Source organism: Anomaloglossus baeobatrachus, chromosome 1 (genome assembly GCF_048569485.1).
Source record: "Anomaloglossus baeobatrachus isolate aAnoBae1 chromosome 1, aAnoBae1.hap1, whole genome shotgun sequence".
Classification (NCBI taxonomy): Eukaryota; Metazoa; Chordata; class Amphibia; order Anura; family Aromobatidae; genus Anomaloglossus; species Anomaloglossus baeobatrachus.
In genome coordinates, this window is record NC_134353.1 from 300,562,709 (window position 1) to 300,585,158 (window position 22,450).

Sequence of the window (22,450 nt, forward strand, 5' to 3'; positions counted from 1 at the left end):
GCCTGGGATCTTATATACAGCATGTTAGAATGCTGTATATAAGAGCCTGGTGGTGGTGGCCGCAGCTTAGGCTACTTTCACACATCCGGCTTGAGCCCTGCGGCTCAATCCGGCTGTGCAAGCTATGCAACGGATGCGGTGAAAACACTGCATCCTTTGCATAAGTTTTTCCCATGCGGCCCGCCCGGTTTTTGCCGCTTGCGGCATGCTACTGAGCATGCGCAGTGGCAAAAACCGCATGCGGCGGCCGGATGCGGTATTTGCCGCATCGCGCCGCATCCGGCCGCCATAGGTATGCATTGAGAGATGCGCCGCATCGGCCGAATGCGGCGCGATGCGTTTTTTTTTGCCGCACGAAAAAACGTGCCAGGCAACGTTCCATCCGGCCGCCGCATCGGCTAAATCTGCCGCATGCGGCAAAAACCGGATGGAACGCAAGGCCATGCGGCACAATGCGGCACTAATTAAAGTCTATGCAGGAAAATTGCAACCGGCAGCAAAAAAAAAACGGTTGCGATTTTCCTGCAAAGTGCCGGATTGTGCCGCAGAAGAAAAACCGGAGGTGTGAAAGTACCCTTATAGACCAAAAAAGTGGCGACAGGTTCCCTTTAACCGTCCGTACTGATACAGGTGTGTACATACCCCATCCGCAGACTTAGTGATAAAACATAGGTAATTAAAGGGAACCTGTCACTTTGTCAATAGATAAATATATGATATCTTGTTTAAAAACATTTTTTTTGTATTATGTTAAATAGTTTATTTTATTTATTTTTAACAATGGAAAACAAAAGCCAGATGGAAACAATAAGACCATTTCGGATGATGGCTTCCTGTTAGAGCACCACGTCTGTGGCATCACACATCACCAGGCACAGAGCAGACCACCTTCTGAAGGATCAGTGCGAGGAGGTTACAAAGCTTAGTGTAAAGCCATGTATGTGTTATTCTGGGAAGAGACGATAAGTGGAAGCCAAATTCACATTGTTCCCCTACATCAGTCACCAACTGACAGCTTAAAATAAACCAGCAAGAACTAGGCTGCCAATTGCCGAATGCCTGCTAACAAGTCCTTCATATTCCATATCATTTTGACCTTTGAAGCCCTCTTAATTTAGACGGTGAATACTTATTTTCAATATTAAGAAAAATTACATTTCAATGACATGATAGGCAAAATGACAAATTAGATTAACCCATTATTTCTACAGTTGTAGAATATTAATTATTATTAATACTACTGTTGCATGCACAAAGTAAAGCCCAGCACTAGCTCATACAGCAAAAAAATAATTAGTAAAAAGGTATGTCTGCACGCTGCATCTTTTTTTCTGAGTGCATCTTGAGTGCAACTTTTTCAGTTTGGTGTTAGAAAACTGCGCTTCTGGCCCAAAAAACGCATGATGTTTTGCCACGTTTTTGCAAATACGCATTTTAAAAGGAGAAACAAAATATTGTAGAATAGGATAATTATTGGTTAGAATAGATAGAAATAGAAAGGAGATAGATATATATATATATATATATATATATATATATATATATATATATATATATATATATATATATATATATATATATATATATATATATATATATATATATATATATATATATATATAAATTACACACATTTATATATATATATATATATATATATATATATATATATATACACACACACACACATTTATATATATATATATATATATATATATATATATATATATATACACACACACACACATTTATATATACATATACACACACACATATCTATCTATCTATCTCTATCTATCTCTCTATCTCTATCTCTATATCTCTATATCTCTATCTATATATCTCTATCTATCTATCTATATATCTCTATCTATCTATCAATATATCTCTATCTATCTATCTATATATCTCTACCTATCTATCTATCTATATATCTCTATCTATCTATATATCTCTATCTATCTATATAATATCTCTATCTATCTATCTATCTAATATCTCTATATATATCTATATATAATATCTCTATCTCTATCTCTATCTCTATCTCTATACATCTATATATATCTATATATATCTATACACATATATACATATATATACACACACACACACACACACACACACACACACACACTGATGCCCGTGACGCACAAACGACGGGGGCGGGTACGATCGATCGTGAAATTGCACTATAGATCGTACCGTGTAAAGCAGGCTTTACCCTAAGGAAAGTGAAGGAGCATTTGTTACTTTAGGAATGTGGACAGGTTTTAGTGTGAGCTACTTTTCAAAAAACCTATATGAAAATGTTTTTCTTTAATCTTCGTCAGGCTGCATAATTTTACAACGTTAACAGCGACCCCTTATCTCGGAAGGGGGTGGAGATATTTTCTTGAAATTTGGCCAATATATTCTGGACCAAAACTGATGAGATGTCACGAAATTTCAGCCCTCTACGGCTTTTGGAAAAAAAAAAAATTTATTGCAATTTTAAAACTGAATAGATACAATTGTACCTATTCAGCCGGACGAAGGTTAAAATTATAGGTTCAACTTACTAAGTTAAAAGGGAGTCTGTCACGTCAAAAATGCCATTAACCTGCAGGTACAGGATTAATCTGGAGGTTAATAGCATTCCGTAGCTGCCCAGTCATCACACTGAAAGTCCGGGTGCCAGGAGAATATTAAACTTTATTCTTCCCAGCAGCCTTGGGCTATCAGTCTTAGAGGTGCAGCTTCAGAAATAGCTCAGTATATAGCGAACGGCGGGTATAGCCTCCCACAGCACTGACTGACAACCTGCTTTGTAATGATGCGCTGCTAAGCTGGCTGTCAGTCACTACTGGAGGCGTGGTTGCAGCCCCCACTCACTATGTACTGAGTGATAAGCGAAACTGCTCCAGCCGCACCTCTATGACTGCAAGACAGAGGCTGCTGGGAGGAATAAAGTTCATTTTCTCCCAGTAGCTGGGCTCTCAGTGTGGCAGTCGGGGACATTTAGAAAGCTATTAACCTGCAGATTAGCAGGGTTCTGTTTTTTCACATTATAGGTTCCCTTTAAGATACACACTTGTCTTTCACCACTTTTGTAATGTGATTTAGATACTTTTCCCAATGCGCTCACAAGTGTTCAGCTTGCTATGAAAGGGGTTGTGGACAAAAAAGCAACACCATTTGCCAATATTTTGGAACATATTATAGGAAAGCCAAAGGAAGCCAACTAATATGTGGTGTAAAATAGTGTGTCTAAAGATTAACTATTTGTATCATATGGCATGCTCCATTGTGATAACATTTTAGCAAGGGCCAATTCATCACTTGCAGGGGTTTTCATGGCGCTTTATGACATCATTTAAAATGGTGCATGCATCTTCTTGAATTTTACACAAAACCAACGATGCCCTTTTTTTATGCCCGTTAGTTGCACACACTTTTTTTACGTAAACGTTGCACATTAATCTTCCTCTGCACAAAAATAAAGTTAAAAACAGGTTTTGTACTCAACTATAATACAAGCATTGAGTACAAATGCTAAATTTGGCTAAAAATATCTGGATAACGCCCTGATTGCCAAACAAAAAACCCCAAAAGACGAACCCAAGTAAAGTTATTTTTACAGCAGAGTCACAGACAATGGTTGATTGGGGCCTTGGAGTTTATCTAAAAATAAGAGCGGATTATTATATCCTCTCCATTGTCTTTACAAGCAGGAGCACTCGCTACAAAGTTTGGAGGTTTGCAAAGAAAATTACATTTCTCAGCATTACTCTGCAAATCCAATAGAAGAATACAAGCCGGCAGAAATGCATGTTTGTGTGAACATTTGGTCCAAATCCCTTGGAGGTTAAAAAGGTTATTGACAGCTTTGGCAGGGGCGCCCCACTCCCCACCTCCCCACTACTTGTGAGGCCTCTGCCACACTTATATGACAAAACATAAAATGTTTTTGTCACGTACGTGTTAAAGGGGTGGTTTGTTCCCAGTGTGCCGTTTTTGTGGCACGTACGTGTTCTCCGTGTCTTATAAGTTATAACACACGGAGAACGGAAAGTCCCGCCTACCTGCATCATCCGGCGCTGTCTGTGGTGCTGAATGACAGCGTCCGGCACAGGCCACGCCCCGCTGACGCTGCGTCCGGCCCCCAGTGAAGGAGAAGCGTTGTTCAAATTCACTGGGTGACGGATGCAGGGGACAGCCGCAGCAGAGACTGCAGGTATGGTGGAGGTGAGTATGTGTTTTTTATTATTTTTAAACACTGACACATGTCTTTCTCCGGGGCATGTCACACGGGCCCGCATCCACACTACATCCGTGTGGTACGGGTGTGGGCCGTGTGACACCCATGCTGCCGGATCAACACGGACAGGTCGGCGCTTTTAAAAAACGGACACACGTAAGTACAGAACGGACACACGTTCCGTTCCTGAATACTTGTGTGTCCAAAACAATAACAATACATAGGACCATGTGGGCCAGTGTCTCCGGTACGTGAAAAAAAAGGCACACCCGTACCGGAGGCACGGATGTGTGTCGCAGGCCTCAGCGGAGATGCAATGCGCTCCTGTTTTTAGAGGTATATTGGAAAGCTGCTTCTTTTAGCTAGCACTTTCCAATTATACCCATCTTATAAAAGGTGGGAATAACCTCCTCACCATAGATTAGCATATAACAAAGAATAAAATATGGGGCCTTTGAACATACTGTACCACATCTGCAGCGTATGTCATCCGGCGCGCCGTGCTTCATCAATATCAGCTTGCTAGATAAGGTTACTTACTGCAAGGTGTTGAAACATGCGAAACCACAGGGCTAAATAAAGCGCAGGACACATTGCTGAGATAAACGAGTGCTCTTCCTACGTATCCAGCCCGGCTACAAATATAAATGACATAAAACTTAAGCAAGCACTGAGATCAGAGGTCATGTCTGGAAAAATAGTGTGGGTTACCAATTCGAACGTCATCAATCAGCATGGCAATAAAATGGCACTGGAGCTGTTAGACTGTGTTTAGACCGGTTACAAGAGTTCAATGTAGTCAAACGTGGAAGCGGAAAATGCAACAGTAATAAGTTATGTGTACATCCATAGGGACGTAAAGACCACCAGATTCAAGAACACTGTACTTTTGGTACTCCACAAGTAAGTGTTTGTTTTTATTTAGCCTATGTAGAATGTATATGACACACACACAGCGGCATATATACAGACTAAGGGGGGCTTTACACGCTACAATATCGCTAAATCGATCTCGTTGGGGGTCATAGAAATTGTGACACATCCGGCCGCTTTAGCGATGTCGTTGCGTGTGACACCTATGAGCGATTTTGAATCGTCGCAAAAACTTTCAAAATCGCTCAGTGACATGCACCCCTCTTCCCAATTATCGTTGCTGCTGCAGGTTCGATATTGTTCGGCGTTCCTGCGGCAGCACACATCGCTACGTGTGACACAGCATGAACGAGGAACCTCACCTTACCTGCGGCCGCCGGCAATGCGGAAGGAAGAAGGTGGGTGGGATGTTACGTCCCGCTCACCTCCGCCCCTCCACTTTGATTGGGCGCCCGCTTAGTAACGTCGCTGTTGACACCTAACGAACCGCCCCCTTAGAGAGGAGGCGGTACGCCGGTCACAGGGACCTCGCTAGGCAGGTAAGTAGTGTGACGGGTCTGTGCGATTTTGTGCACCACGGGCAGCGATTTGCCTGTGTCACACAAACGATGGGGGCGGGTGCGCTCACTAGCGATATCGGTCACGATATCGCAGTGTATAAAGTGGGCCTAAGGCCGAAGTCACACTTGCGAGTGACTCAACGCATCACCTGGCACGGCCTGATGCCCTCCGGACACGAGCGTCTCAGCTGCATAGAAATACATGCAGTCGATCCACTGACATGAGAGTGTGCGGCCGGTGATGCGTTGCAAGACTCGCAAGTGTAACTCCAGCCTTACGGATATTCTCCATAGATATCAACTTTACAAAATATAGGGTGAAACTCATGTAGACCCAGAAAGCAGATTCATCAAGACTGGCATGCCTCACGTCAGTATAAGGCTATATACACACGCTGAGTACTGTATTTGTTTTCAGAAATGTCTGCTCCATTTCTGCATCTCATGGCAGGAAAAAAATTGTTTTTGCCACGTTTTCAGTGCATTTTTTTGCAATGCGTTTTTGATGCATTCTAGGGGTGGAAAAAAATTAAAAAAATCTTACAACAACGCTGAAAGAATTTACATGCTGCAGCAGGTTTATTTCTGCTCCAAATCGGCAAGGAAAAAAAAAAAAAAAAAGAACCAACATATGCACAAAACTTCAGAATTCCCATTTTTCGGGCACAAGGATTTGTATGCAGATTTGTCACAAAAGTGCCCTCAAACACAAAAAAAAAAAAAGCAATAAAAAAAAGACACAGCCTTAAAAGGGAATATGTCAGCAGGTTTTTGCCACCTAATATCAGGGCAGCATACTATAGGGGCAGAGGTCCTGTTGCAGCTGTATGTCACTTACTGGGCTGCTTAGGGCCATTTCACATTTGCGCTGTTTTAACGGAAACGGGTTCCGTCACACATACAGTACAGTTCATGTATTTACAGTGAAAGCACGACATGTGCACACGTGTGTACTGCATGAAACACACAACCTGCATGGTTTCACGCTTCAACTGTCCAGTTTCCGTCAAAACAGTGCAAATGTGAAACAGCCCTTAGTGTAGTTCTGGTATAACTGCTTGGCCTGCTGTAGGTAGTCCAGCATATTCATCAGCTCTGTATAACCCCACCCTCAACACTCATTCGTAGTGGGGGGTTATAAAGCTCCACATTCAAAGAACTGCTAGATCTGCAGCAAAGAAAACAAAATATCAGCCCAATAAGTGATACATCGCTGAAATCAGGGCCTTTGTCTATATTATGCTCCTCTGAGATGAAGTAGCAAAAACCTGGCGATATATTCCCTTTAAATGAGGGGGCATATTGGAGTCAGAGATGACCACTTCACTGAGAGGCTGAAGCTGCTTATTGAATCAGGCATGTCATAAAAGTGCTCTCATATGCCGCACCACAAACACTACTCCAGTTATAGGCTGTAGTAAGGCACACCACAGCTTGCCATGAATTAGACTAATGGACATCTACATATCTCATCCCGTCCCAACTCTGCCCATGTTAGCAGACCTGGCTGAAACTGGTGTATAATCGCCACCAGTTGCCAAAATTTTTGCGCAACTTTGTAACTTCTAGGGTAAAACAAGTCCACAATCTTTCAACCTTTTTGATTCTAAAGTAAACTCCATGATCCATTAAAGGAGTTTTCCAGGTTTATCATGAATGTCTACTGTAGACTTATAAATCCTAACATTGTGCATAGTGCACAATGAGGATTATTATACAACTGAGCGGTCTTGTGGCCTCAAATATGCGATATGCATATTCCCAACCACATTTTGACTAGACATGCGCAGCCTGGCTAAATACATGTGAGCTGAGTGAAGTCGTGCACGTCTAGTAGTCTGAATGGTCAGGAGCATGCATATCACATATTTGCGGTCACAGGACCGCTCGGTCTCCCATCGGAGAATCCTCACAGTGCATGCTGCAAGCAATGTGAGTATTCCTCAGTCTACAGTCACACAGGAACTGCAAACTTTCATGAAAAGCCTATCTTTGTACTGTGGTAGCCAGTACATGAAATTGCTGGTATTGAAAGGAAACTTCAAGTCCCAGAGAGATAGGAGACTATGGGAGTACAAACGTATGATGACCTTTGACACATTCAGAGCAGGAATGAATGTGTCCCATGGATTCATGTCTTTTTACATCAATTAAGAAATGTGTTCCTCAGACCATCCGGGGGCATCACAACTCTGGACCAGATCCTAATCAGAGGACAAGAAAACTTTCACACTGCTTATCTATGAACTGCAATATGTATGGCCACAACAGTTTGTTTTCTTGCCATACTGATAGTTCTGCTTCATGTCACTTGTGTTATTTACTGCCCCATTCTATGTCCTGTTGTGTATAAATATGTGACTTCAGATTTTGTGTTATACCATGCCTGATGAAGAGACCTGTGTAGTCTCGAAAGCTTGCTATATATTACCATCTTTTCAGTTAGCCATTAAAAAGGTATCAACCACTGAGGACTCAGTTCTTTTAAATATTTTTTTATGAACAGCCTAGACAACTCTATAACTAAAGGCTAGGTTTATGCTTCCATTTGGACATAGTTTTGAGAAACCGACAAACGGAATAATGTGTTTTTAGAATGGAGAAGAAAAAAAATGCATAAAAAGGAATACTTTATCCCCGAATTCTAAAAATGTATTCAAATTAAACAGAACCCAGACGGAGCCCATAATAATAAATATGATCCCGCTGCTTCTGCTCGCGTCAGTTACAGAACAGATCCGTTTGCGCCATTTAATTTGTCTAATCTTCATTATGAAACAGGCAAGAATCATAATGGACATGTGAACATAGCTGAAGACAGAATTTATATTTGCCGTAGTAAAATAGACTTTGTTATTACTTCCACATGAATGAAAATGTCTATTAATGGAAATAGACACCAGTGCTCGGGTTATGAACCAGAATTCTGCACAGGATAAATGTGACACATTTTATAGACAGACTTGATAAATATAAGAAGTCCAGAATTAACTACATATCATTGAAATAACAAGCCTAGATTACATGATGTTTGGTTGTAAAACCTCAAGATTTATCTTTACACTTTGCTCCTGACAGGTCTGTATAAAGCAGAGCGTCTCCTTTACTTCGCAAAATAAACTTAAGGGACAGATCTTTCATTTTAACACTGCACACTAAGGGGTACTTTGCACGTTATGACATAGATACTGCGATCTCGTCGGGGTCAAATTGAAAGTGACGCACATCCGGCGCTGGTAACGACATCACAACGTGTAAAGCCTAGATGCGCCGATAAACGATCGCAAAAGTGTTGTAAATCGGTGATCTGTATAGCGTCGGTCATTTTAATAATGTCGCACCAATAGGAGATACGATGTTGTTCCTCGTTCCTGCGGCAGCACACATCGCTGTGTATGAAGCCACAGGAGCGAGGAACATGTCCTTACCTGCCCCCACCGGCTATGCAGAAGGAAGGAGGTGGGCGGGATGTTTACGTCCCGCTCATCTCCGCCCCTCAGCTTCTATTGGCCGCCTGCCGTGTGACGACGCAAGACCCGCCCCCTTAGGAAGGAGGCGGGTCAAAGGCCAGAGCGACGTCGCAGGGCAGGTAAGTGCGTGTGAAGCTGCCGTACCGATAATGTTCGCTACGGCAGCTATCACAAGAGATCGCATGTGAGACGGGGGCGGGGACTATCGCGCTCGGCATCGCAAGCATCGGCTAGCAATGTCGCAGCGTGCAAAGTACCCCTAAATGTTAGAGAATTACCAAACTATCAAAGTCAAAATTTTCCAATATTATCCAACTAATTACTATAATAATATATCCATTTTTTAAGTATAGCACTATTAACTGCACAGCGCCTTTAATACATGAGCAACACTCTTCCCATTGGGGCTCACAACCTAAATTCCCTATGTCTTTGTAGTGTGGGAGGAAACCCACACAAATAGGGGGAGAACATACAAACTCCTGGCAGATGTTGTCCATGGTGGGGTTTGAACCCAGGACCTCAGTGCTGCAAGACTGCAGTGCTAACCACTGAGCCACACTAGCAAAGTTTGTCTGGGGGGTGTGTATATGGCAGTACTCCCAATCCCCAAATTTCTCCCAACATTTTTATAACAGATCAGAAAACGCCAATGACTAGGGTCATCCAAGTTCACTAGAAGAAATATTAGACTTTACGCTGCCTAAAGTCACAATCTATGATATGAAACTAGGGTGTGGATTTATCATTGCCCAAGAACAGTTAAATTACACCATTAAAAAAATAAAAATATTAATAATAATAAATAATAACAGTACGACAAAGTTTACTTTTCCATAGATACCTGGTGTCTGTCGGCATTTGCCAAGCTGTGCATTTGTCAGACACAAATAGTTGTCAGAAAATGGTCTAGTCTCTCTGGCTGTCCAAAATCTCTAGCATTCCATCTTAAAGGGAATCTGTCACCAGGTTTTTGCTACTTCATCTGAGAGCAGCCTAATGTACGCAGAGATTCTGAAGGTAAGGGTACGGTTCCACCTGCGCATAGCTTCAGACGCGAGAGCATCGGAAGCGATAGGCTAATGAACTTCTGCTGTGAGTGTCAGCGTAACATCATGCGACTGTTATCCAATCTTGAGATTGGATCACAGCTGCGGAGGAGAGGGGGGTACTTTCTTCCCATCTCCTCCCTAGCCTGTCTCTGCATACATCGCACTGCTGTTGGATGACATGTAAGTGCAGTGCAATGTTTCACACGCACCCATAGACTAATATGGGCGCGTGTGAGCCAAGACTCGCTGCCAAACAGAGCACACTGCAATTCATTCCGTATGCTGCTATGGCATGAGAAATCAATGCAGATGGACACTGCAACACTCTCTCTAGTGCAAAACTATGAAGCAGAGCTGGGACCTGTACCCTCCCACACCAGGCTCTCTATAGAGATTGTGGACTGACATGTCCATCACAGCAGGGGGCATGCTGGTCTGCTCTGTAGGTGCAGAAGAGTCACACCAATCTTTATCAAAGAGCAATAAATCCTTTAGTATGAGTAAACAATAGCTGGCACACATAAGAGAAACACAAATGTTTTTACTTTTTTAACCCTCGCAGCATGCGGTCCTCAGCTTACATTTGAAAATCCTGGTAAATCGATTATCTTTAAGACCTTAAATCGTTGATCCACTACTCTGAATATCAGATTGGTGGAGGTCCAATACGGTTGCACTCCGTGCCAGTGGAGGCTGGATGTTAGCAGTGGTGTGGTTGAACTGCACAGGTCCATCATCAGTGTAGACCTACAATAACCGGTCAGCAGTCACTACATAGTTTAAGCAGCAGATTACTGGACATGCCATGTGTTGAACCCCCACTGGTCTGATATTCATGGATAGGAATATATCTGTACCCGCCAGCAGCAATTCTACAGTTGACAGTTGTCCTGTTCAGCCCCCCTACTCCTAACGCAGAACACATACAGATTGTTAGGTAACAGTATCAGCAGTCATGGGCAGGAGGCTGACATACAGCTATGCAGCGGGACACTTAAAATTAACAGTCGTCTAGTCTGAAGCTGTCATTAAGTAAACTAATGCTGCCCACAGAGGACAAGTGTCAGTCACAACCATTCAGCAAACCATTAATGTACTACTTGGGTATGAAGGTTATTTCAATATAAAGAACCTTCGACATCGGATCTTCCACATATACGTCTGTTGTAGACAGATACCCTAAAGCAACAGGATGCAATAACTAACTTCTTAGTGGTCCTCCAGTCTTGCCAAGTGCATTACTGGCCTATTGTAAGGTAAATCATAAGTTTTCACCCACTGCTGACTTTCATTCGTTTCAATAAAGGTGGCCATACACACGGTGACCATCTGCAAAACCTGCTCATTTCAACAGAGCTAGCCAATACGTATGGAAGTATCCAAAGTCTCCTGCAGAGAAAAGATGGATTGAATATGTTGGGTAAGGCCGCTTTCACACATCCGGCTTTTCTTCACTTTGTCGGATCCGGCACGCTCCCGTACAGTGTATACGGTACAGTGGTTGTGCAACAAGCTCCGGTCACGTGACCGGAGCATGTGACCAGGAAGTTGCAGAGCGGCCATTGTACCAGAGCACGCCGGATCCGACAAAGTTAAGAAAAGTAACATTTCATCTCACAGGAGGTAAAACCACATCAGGGGTGTATTTCCAGCGCTTTCTTGAGAATACAGCCATTAAGTATATGGCCACCTCCAGATAGATCAGAATACATGGATGGTTTACAACTGCTTGTCTAAGTGAGCCACACACATTAGATAGATATCTAAGGGCCCATTAAGGAGAAGATCTGGTGAAAATCTGAGGTCTGTGCTGGTCACCCACATGTCCAGTGGTTACCGTATTTGCTTTTTTTAGATCACTTTTAGGATAACAAAATAAAATGACCCAGTGTGGGATCCATTTGCTTGAACGTGCATCCAGTATTCGACCTGTTGCTTTAAGCACGGCACATGCCCAGAATACTAGAGTTTTCAGAGGCACCTGTTGTAAAAATGGATAGGCTAAAAAAACAGATCAAAAAAGGATGCAACATGAAAATCAAGGCGTGCCTCTACTCTCTACATTGTTTGGTTTGGTTTTAAATACAGAATCCATTACAATAGGATAACAACTGCACAGGTAAGGCCGGTTTCACACATCCGGCTTTTTGCCATTTTGCCGGATCCGGCGCTCTCCCGTACAGTTAATACAGTACAATGACAGCGCTGTAACTTCCAGGTCACATGCGCCGGTCACATGAAAGCATGTGACCGGCGCTTGTTGCGCTGTCATTGTACTGTATTAACTGTACGGGAGAGCGCCGCATCCGGCAAAAAAACGGCAAAAAGCCGGATGTGTGAAACCGGCCTAAGAAAGACAAAAGTAGTTTTCATAAGAACAAAATTAAACAAAGGATTTTAATTAATAGACTTTGGAATAATAATTTCTACATCTGGGAGAGTTTAAAAAAAAACATATTCCTGAGCTGAGATAATCTTCTATATGTGTCCCTGCTATGTACTGTGTAATGGCCGTGTCTGACCGTACAGGGACATGGTCTGATCATACCACATCTCCTGGACAGGGGAGAATGCAAAAGAGTATAATGACATTACAGCACAGGCTCACAGCTGAGGCTTTTTTTGTGGGGTAAAACATTTCCCAGTTTTTGTTTTTTTTTGTTTTGTTTTGTTTTTTTAATAAAATAAATATATGTTTTACCTATTTGTGATCTTGTGCTGTAATGTCTGTATACTTGGTTAAATCTTCCCTTGTATGGAGATGTGGTATGATCAGACCATGTCCCTGTACAGTCAGACACGGCCATTACACAGTACATAGCAGGGACACATATACAAGATTATCTCAGACCATGGAGTAGGTTTGTTTTTTTTTTTAAAAAAACAAAACAAAACAACATCCAGATGTGGAAATATTTCAAGATCTGGAAATTAAAATTAAACTTTGTTGGTAGGAAAATCTCTAATGTTGTTTTTGGCATCATCAAGGGAGGGTCGGGACATGCACTTACAGATTAGAGAGATGGCCATAATGCACACGAGCATGTACATAGCTTGCCATTCCCAGTCTACATGTACTAATAAAGTACTCACCTCCCCATAGCTGCACTTGTTCTTATAAAAGTAATGGTAATGCTTGCCCGTGGAGTCTGACACCGGCTGCTCTGACCTTGCAACAAGACATTGGAGGAACTGAAACCGGACAATCAGTAATGGAGACCATACACCTTAGATAGCCATCTCTCCTAACTTCCTACTGCCCTATGCAGAGGTTTCAGTGTGAAAAGTAGAGTAAGGCGACGTGCACATGTTCAGTATGAGCTCTTTACCGAACTATCTTTATATGTGATACAAATATATTATAAGCCAAAACCAGATGCTGGTTCCATAGAAATAAAAAATCTATATTTTGTATAAAATTATATATTTATATAATAACAAAGCTGATTGGCCGCTGGGCTCGCCATGGCCCCGCCCCCCCCGCACGGATTGGCCGCTCGGCCAGGCTGCGCCCCCACACGGATTGGCCGGCCGCTCGCCCAGGCTCCGCCCCCCCCCACAGATTGGCCTCTCGCCCCGGCACCCTGCAGGCATTGGCAACTCGGCCACGCCCCGCCTCCCTCACGCAATGCACGCTAGCTCTGGCCCCGCCCCCCCCACGCATTCCCCGAACAGACACGGTCACGGAGCCACGACTACCAGGTGAGTACTGTACCCCTGGGAGCCCACATCAGCGTGCGCCGCCAAACCAGCCGACACATACCCTCGCATTGCTGGGGCTGGCCGGCGTATGCTGGTGTGGGCTCCCGTGCGAGCGGGGGACGAGATACGCTGGTAACCATGGTAGCATAGTTACCAGCGCATCAAGGTCCTGCAGCGGCGGAACATACACACACACACACACACAACAGCACACACATACACACACACACACACACACACACACACATCAGATCACACTCACTCTCACACACACACCTCACACACACACATCACATCGCATCCACATACTCACAACATCCTGGGATATCGCTTGCTTCTCGGCGGCGATACTGTGCTGTGAGCTTCCAGGACCTGCCGGAGGATCACATGGCCAGAAGCATGTGGTATCTCCGGATGTTGTGAGTATGAGCACGTATGTGCAATATCGTCAATGTGTGTGTGTGTGAGTGTATGCGATCGGGTGTGTGTGAATGTATGCGATCGGGTGTGTGTGAGTGTATGCGATCGGGTGTGTGTGAGTGTATGCGATCGGGTGTGTGTGGGTGTGTGTAAGTATGCGATCGGATCTGTGAGTGTCGGCAGAGGAGCACGGCGTGCTGGAGGAGGCTGGGAGGAGAGAGGCTGATCCTGGGGAAGGCTGGGATGGGGAGGCTGAGAGAAGAGAGGCTGAGGCTGGGGTAGGCTGGGAGGAGAGGAGAGAGGCTGATGCTGGGGACAGAAAAGGCTGATGCTGGGAGGAGAGAGGCTGATGCTGGGAGGAGAGAGGCTGATCCTGGGGAAGGCTGGGATGGGGAGGCTGAGAGAAGAGAGGCTGATGCTGGGGACAGAAAAGGCTGATGCTGGGAGGAGAGAGGCTGATGCTGGGAGGAGAGAGGCTGATGCTGGGAGGAGAGAGGCAGATGCTGTGAGGAGAGAGGCAGATGCTGTGAGGAGAGAGGCAGATGCTGGGAGGAGAGAGGCAGATGCTGGGAGGAGAGAGGCAGATGCTGGGAGGAGAGAGGCAGATGCTGGGAGGAGAGAGGCAGATGCTGGGAGGAGAGAGGCAGATGCTGGGAGGAGAGAGGCTGATGCTGGGGGCAGAGAGGCTGATGCTGGGGGCAGAGAGGCTGATGCTGGGGGCAGAGAGGCTGATGCTGGGGGCAGAGAGGCTGATGCTGGGGGCAAAGAGGCTGATGCTGGGGGCAAAGAGGCTGATGCTGGGGGCAAAGAGGCTGATGCTGGGGGCAAAGAGGCTGATGCTGGGGGCAAAGAGGCTGATGCTGGGGGCAGAGAGGCTGATGCTGCGGGCAGAGAGGCTGATGCTGCGGGCAGAGAGGCTGATGCTGCGGGCAGAGAGGCTGATGCTGCGGGCAGAGAGGCTGATGCTGCGGGCAGAGAGGCTGATGCTGCGGGCAGAGAGGCTGATGCTGCGGGCAGAGAGGCTGATGCTGCGGGCAGAGAGGCTGATGCTGCGGGCAGAGAGGCTGATGCTGCGGGCAGAGAGGCTGATGCTGCGGGCAGAGAGACTGATGCTGCGGGCAGAGAGACTGATGCTGCGGGCAGAGAGGCTGATGCTGGTGCAGCATGGGGGATGGAGCACGATGGGGAGTGCGCAGCATGGCGGATGGAGCACGTTTGGGAGTGCGCAGCATGGGGGGGATGTAGCACGATGGGGAGTGCGGAGTATGGCGGATGGAGCACGTTTGGGAGTGCGCAGCATGGCGGATGGACCACGTTTGGGAGTGCGCAGCATGGCGGATGGACCACGTTTGGGAGTGCGCAGCATGGCGGATGGACCACGTTTGGGAGTGCGCAGCATGGCGGATGGAGCACGTTTGGGAGTGCGCAGCATGGCGGATGGAGCACGTTTGGGAGTGCGCAGCATGGCGGATGGAGCACGTTTGGGAGTGCGCAGCATGGGGGGATGTAGCACGATGGGGAGTGCGCAGCATGGCGGATGGACCACGTTTGGGAGTGCGCAGCATGGCGGATGGACCACGTTTGGGAGTGCGCAGCATGGCGGATGGAGCACGTTTGGGAGTGCGCAGCATGGGGGGGGATGTAGCACGATGGGGAGTGCGGAGTATGGCGGATGGAGCACGTTTGGGAGTGCGCAGCATGGCGGATGGACCACGTTTGGGAGTGCACAGCATAGGGTATGGAGCACGATGGGGAGTGCGCTGCATGGGGGATGGAGCACGATGGGGAGTGCGCTGCATGGGGGATGGAGCACGATGGGGAGTGCACACCTCCCCCCAACACACACACACACACGCGCGCGCACACTGCACAACACACCCACACTGGGAACCACAAACAACTGCCCTACACAGACACCCACACAGACAACGCTGCACACACAAATATACGCACATACCGCACAACACACACATTGCACAAAACATACCTCCCCCCAAAACACACCACACACACAACGCTACAGACACACAGCGCTCCACAAACAACGCAACACATATACAACACTGCTCTCACCCCCCGCCACACCCAGAACATGTACAGCGCCCTACACAAACACTTGGTAACTACACACAACAACACACACATATATATATACACACATATATATATATATACATACATACATATATATTATAATTCTAGAATTTACGGATTGTGTAGTTCATGTATGATTTTTATATATATATATATATATATATATATATATATATATATATATATATATATATATATATATATATATATATATATATATATATATATATATATATATATATATATATATATATATATATATATATATATATATATATATATATATATATATATATATATATATATATATATATATATATATATATATATATATATATATATATATATATATATATATATATATATATATATAATGACACACAGACACACAGACACACACACAGAGACACACAGAGAAGTAGTGCCCGTGTTTCTACTATACTTTTCCTCCGATTATTCCACTCCTGGCTTTGACTTGCAAATACTAGAAGGTAAAACCTCACCAAACACTCAATGTGTGATCGTGACCTACACCGCTGACACCTCCTGCTGCCGCTTATATCCCAGTGAAATTAAAGGATTGAGCGTTGTAATTCATTTCCTCCCTGGACAACATTTGTTAGGAAAGAGTCGGGAAGCCCCATCAGAAGGTCCAGCAGAATACTAATCTAATGAGTATGGGGACGTTAATCTAGCTGTTCTGCGCCAATATCTCACATTTGGAATAAACAGACAGTTGTGAGTAAATCCCTTTGATATACACACAGCCATGTGCAACGCAGGCATATTCCAAGCCAAAAACTCTACTGTGCTTGAAAAATAAGTCAGCAGGGAAGCATTTATTCCGCAGAGCAGGACTGCCTGACACAGGGAACCATAGTGTGCGCAGCAGGAATTGGCACCGCATGAACGAATATATACGAGATGGGCTGTGTATATACAGACATCTGTGACTGTGATAGCGGACAGCAGAAATCTGCTTGGGTCTTGATCATCCCACTGACCACCTACACGCTATGCAGTGCCTAGGGACACTAACAGCTGTGCACAAAGGAGCCACATCTTGTATGGACTCCGCAGTCTACCAATATATAGGGAGAAAAACTGGATTTAATTATTCAGCACAAAAAGGTAGAAAGAAAATAAGTTCAGTTACACCTGTATGCCAAAGCGTGAACAGTACAATCTGAAGATCAGCTATTGACCAACGCCAGGTTTCAGCTTTCTACAGCTTAGTATAAAGTGAAAAAGCTAAAACGACTGCATAGGATAAGCAGAGTACACCATTACCCAACAGGATTCTGTAACTCCTCAAGATCCTCTAAATATTTCCCACCTAGGACAAGATAATACACTTATTTCACATCCCAGTAATCTAATATATAAAGCTCAGTGTGAAAGGAATCCGCACAGTCTCATTTACAATCACGAAATTTTGCACAGACACCTCATGTGACTCAGGGAACGTCATAGCCTATGTTTTGACGTGAAAATGTAACCCCGCGCTTTACAGTTACTCTCAAAACTCCTGCCGCCATTAAACTGAATGGAGGTGGGAGCTACAGGCTATTAATAGCAACTGTCAGTGGTTGCTATAGGAACAAAATAAACTGTTTGAATAAAATTATTATTATACTTTTATATAGCACTATTAATTCCACAGCACTTTACATACATTGCCAACACTGTCCCCATTGGGGCTCACAATCTAGAGTCCCTATCTGTATGTCTTTGGAGTATGAGAAGCTTATGTGTGAGGTAATATGATGTCAGTGGGGAGACTGATAAAGACAGAGGGATAAAAACAGACCGACGGGGAAAGAGATACAGACACATATAGAGACAGACACAGAGATGGAGACAGATAGACTGATACAAATACAGACAGAGATAGAAACAGACAGACCGAGACATAGACATAGACAGACAAAGAAAGACAGACAGAGACAGACAGACAGCGACACACAGACAGACAGACTGGGAGAGAGACAGAGACAGTTACTATCCCGGGCAACGCCTGAGTACTACAACTAGTTCAATTATAAAACCAGAGTTTTCTTCGTAGGACACTTCTTACAGGAAAAAAAATAAAATAAATAAGTAGACAAAGAAAGGAGGGGACCATACATCAACGAATAATAACAATTAGTAGGGTTAATTGGCAGGAAAGTAGGTTTCCCACTGATAATGTCCAGCATATCAATTGGTGGTCAGGGTGGCCAGTCAGCTGGCCATCGCTGGATGAGGTTATACTCTTGACCCCGGTGATGCCAGTGATTGGTGACGCATATTTAGAACTATTGGGCAGCTGAGTGTTAAAAGGCAGTACAGTGGAACCTTGGATTAAGAGTAACTTGGTTTGAGAGCGTTTTGCAAGACAAATCAAAGATTTTTAGAAATTTGTAGCTTGGTTTAAGAGCAATGCTTTGCAATAAGAGCAAACACTCACCGATCAAACGTCTGGTTCTGTCCTTTCACCGCGCTATGACCTGCTCTGGAGGTAACTTTCTGTACATACAGTAGTTACTGTATACAGTATACCATTGTACAGTATATACTATATAGCATATCAATTTGCATTTGTGGCTACAGTATTGTACTTTCTGATGACCAGTGCAGCACATTGCTTATACTGTACCTCCCGCAGCCATCAATTCTATTGTAAGCTAAAGTGCAGTTTAATTTGCTTTATATGTATTTTACTGTACAGTATTGTGTATTAGTGTACTGTAATAATTTTATATGAATATAGTACATTTTGTATTACTGTAATAAGTTTGTATAAATACAGTAAATATTTTTGGGTTGTGGAACAAATTGTCTGTGTTTCAATTATTTCCTATGGGAAAATTCGCTTTGACATAAGAGTAACTTGGTTTAAGAGCTCACTCCCGGAACCAATTATGCTCGTAATCCAAGGTTCCACAGTAGTGCCTGTGGTTTTTGTCAGACCCCCAACTTTTTCATACCTCTGAGCTGGTCCACCCGCAAAGCCCTAAACTTTGTTTGTCACGGCCTTTTGGGGTTAGTCTTTCAGGAAACTGAATGGACAGGTTAAGACAAGGTTTGGTAACGGGCTTGGGCTGTAATGTTCTACTGAAAACTTTAGGAGCTTTATCCAGCATATTTATGCGCAAAAGGTATTACATAAAGGTTGTGGTGAAAATATGTCCACCAAATCAACGCATCATTGGGTTATAATATATTATATACGGTCTTTGTTTTAATAAAAGGCAAAGGACACCTCAGTGGAGCGCAAAAGACCTCCATTAAAAGTCAAATGGGGCCACTAGTGTTCATAGTATCTCAGTCCAGGTAAAAGCTTTATGAATTCTACAAAAGGCAAATGTGAAGAAACCACAACTCTATGCATTTTAAAAGGCAAAGGAAAATTGTTGCTTACTTTTGTAGGGTCAAACTCAATGATCCAGCACAGGCTTTGATCTTGTTTTGTGCCTCCAAGTGAGTCATTCCTTCAGTGTTTATACCATCAATACTCAGGACCACGTCACCAATCCCAATGTTTGCTTTAGCAGCTTTTCCTCCATCATTCAACTAAAAAGGGAAAGAATAAAAGAGGAGTGAGAACTAAAAATCTCAGCGCCTTGGATACTGACCAGCTATAAATGTCCATTGTGGAGACCAGGGTGATGACTTTTCTTACATGTAAATTTCAATGTATGAAAATATACATTTTTTAAACATACATTAGGTTCTCTCAGAACAGGAACATTTTTTTTTTTTTTTTTTTTTTAAACACATCTAGTTGTAGAACTTATTATTCTAAGATCTAATGATTAAAATTTACTTTATCCATGGGAAAATCCCTTTATGTACCTTCACACTGTCAAGCAAATATGCATACAACGAAGACAAAAAAAATTCCGAAAAAGTCTACTAGAGGGGTAGTCTTCTTAAAGAAAATGGGCAGCATGCATAATTTATGGTGAACCTTAATCTGTTACTGAAAAGCTCATCTAAATACTCAGCTGATCTCTTTGGAAACATTTCACTGGTCCTGGTTTTCTCCAGGATGGAAATAAAGAAAATAATGACAGCAATGTGGCATTATAACACCACTGATCTACAAAGCGAAGTGACATTAGTAGACCATTACAAGACCCTCTGGATATAGACCAACTTTGCTGCACCTTCATTAATGGAAAGCTAACCTTTCTCCACCCTTCATTTTGATACCCAGCCATAATAAAGCCTGACAGCTGGGTATCAAAACTGGGGGACCGTACACTAGTTTGTTTGGGTTTTTTTTTAGTTATTTAAATAAAATTTAAAAAAAAAGGCCAAGATAAGGGCATGGCTGGGGCTACAGCCTGTAGCCATATGCTTTATCTGTGCTGGGTATCATAATGTGGGGTACCCTACCCAATTTTTTTTTTAATTTTTTTTATTTTTATGCAACGATAGCCATACATAGCGCCTGTGATTGGAAGCAGACATGCTGCCACTCATGGTGGGGATGCGTCTGACTGCAAGCAGTCACAGACACCAGTGGGCGGGGAAGTCAGGGCGTATGCATGAGACTTATACACAGCCCTCAAAGTGAAAGCAGGTGCCACAGCAGCAGTGTACAGCCGTGCCACAGCCTCGGTAAGTACAGCCCGCTTGCTCCTATTCCTTCTACCACCATTTTTAAAGTCCCGTAGACTTATATGGGGACCGCTGTCCTGCCAGATATCTGGGATCAATTCCAGGCCAGAACTGATTTTTTTAAAGTCTGGTTAGTCATGCCGATCCGGGATATCTGCCAATTCGCCCATCACTAGTTGCAACACTTCAATTTTTCTCTGCCGGCCACATACAGGGAGATTAGCTACAGTGCCATGGGTTTTTTTTATGTTGTGCACACTGGAAAAAAGAAAAATCAAGATTTCTGGAGATAGACTTGTAACCTTGAGTGTGTTGATAATTTTTCAAAAATGTTGTTTCTCAAGTCCTGAGGCAGTTCTCTTCTTTCTGTTCTCTTTCCTTAATGTGGCATACACAGACACAACCCAAAGATTGAGTCAACTTCTCTTTTTATCTGGTTTCAGGTATCATTTTCATATTGCCCGCACATGTTACTTGCCACAAGTGAGTTTGAACGAGCATCACATGCTTGAAAAGGTTATTTATTCAGAATTTTGGAAAGATGCCAACCATTTTGTCCAACTGATTTTGTGGGTTTTGTGTGAAATTTGCCTTTAAGTTGTTCCAATACACGCAAAGGAAATAAATGTGTGTATAACAAAACATATGTAACTGCAACAGTTTTCTGAGAGAAATACTTCATTTACTGGAATAAGTTCAAGGGTACACACACCTTACTGCTTCTCTCCAGCGCAATCACCCATCTGTTCATCGTTGCATTTTTCGATCCCCAGAAGACCTTCTACGTATTTGCAGAGAACCCACCCGGGCCTCTCATGTTCAGGAGTGTTCCAGCAGGAGCGTCAAAGAATCAGAAGATGCAGCGAGAACTGGTCGGGTGGTGGTTAGTAGCAGAGAGGCCGAGAGGTGGTGCAGTAAGGTGAGAAACATCAGGTAAGAAAAATACTTAAGGCCACGTCACACTAAGCAACATCGCTGCTGAGGCACAACTTGCTAGCGATGTTGCTTTGTGTGACATCCAGCAACAACCTGGCCCCTGCTGTGAGGTCGTTGGTTGTTGCTGAATGTCCTGGACCGTTTTTTAGTTGATGCTCTCCCGCTGTGAAGCACACATCGCTGTGTGTGACAGCGAGACAGCAACAACTAAATGTGCAGTGAGCAGGAGCCGGCTTCTGCGGACGCTGGTAACCAAGGTAAATATCGGGTAACCAAGAAGCCCTTTCCTTGGTTACCTGATATTTACCTTCGTTACCAGCGTCCGCCGCTCTCACGCTGTCAGTGCCGGCTCCCTGCACACATAGCCAGACTACACATTGGGTAATTAACCCGATGTGTACTGTGGCTAGGAGTGCAGGGAGCCAGCGCTAAACGGTGTGCGCTGGTAACCAAGGTAAATATCGGGTTGGTTACCCGATATTTACCTTAGTAACC

At 43.9% G+C, this 22,450-nt stretch overlaps 1 protein-coding gene across 2 annotated transcripts in view; it reads right to left on the bottom strand.

Annotated features, from left to right (window-relative positions):
• The window catches only part of PDLIM5 (PDZ and LIM domain 5), a 256,555-nt gene that overhangs the window by 150,979 nt on the left and 83,126 nt on the right, over positions 1–22,450 (bottom strand). For both annotated transcript variants that reach the window (XM_075351036.1, XM_075351045.1), the window contains exon 3: positions 19,815–19,966. In XM_075351036.1, coding sequence (XP_075207151.1) covers positions 19,815–19,966 — 152 coding nt within the window. The remainder of the gene's footprint in view (positions 1–19,814; positions 19,967–22,450) is intronic.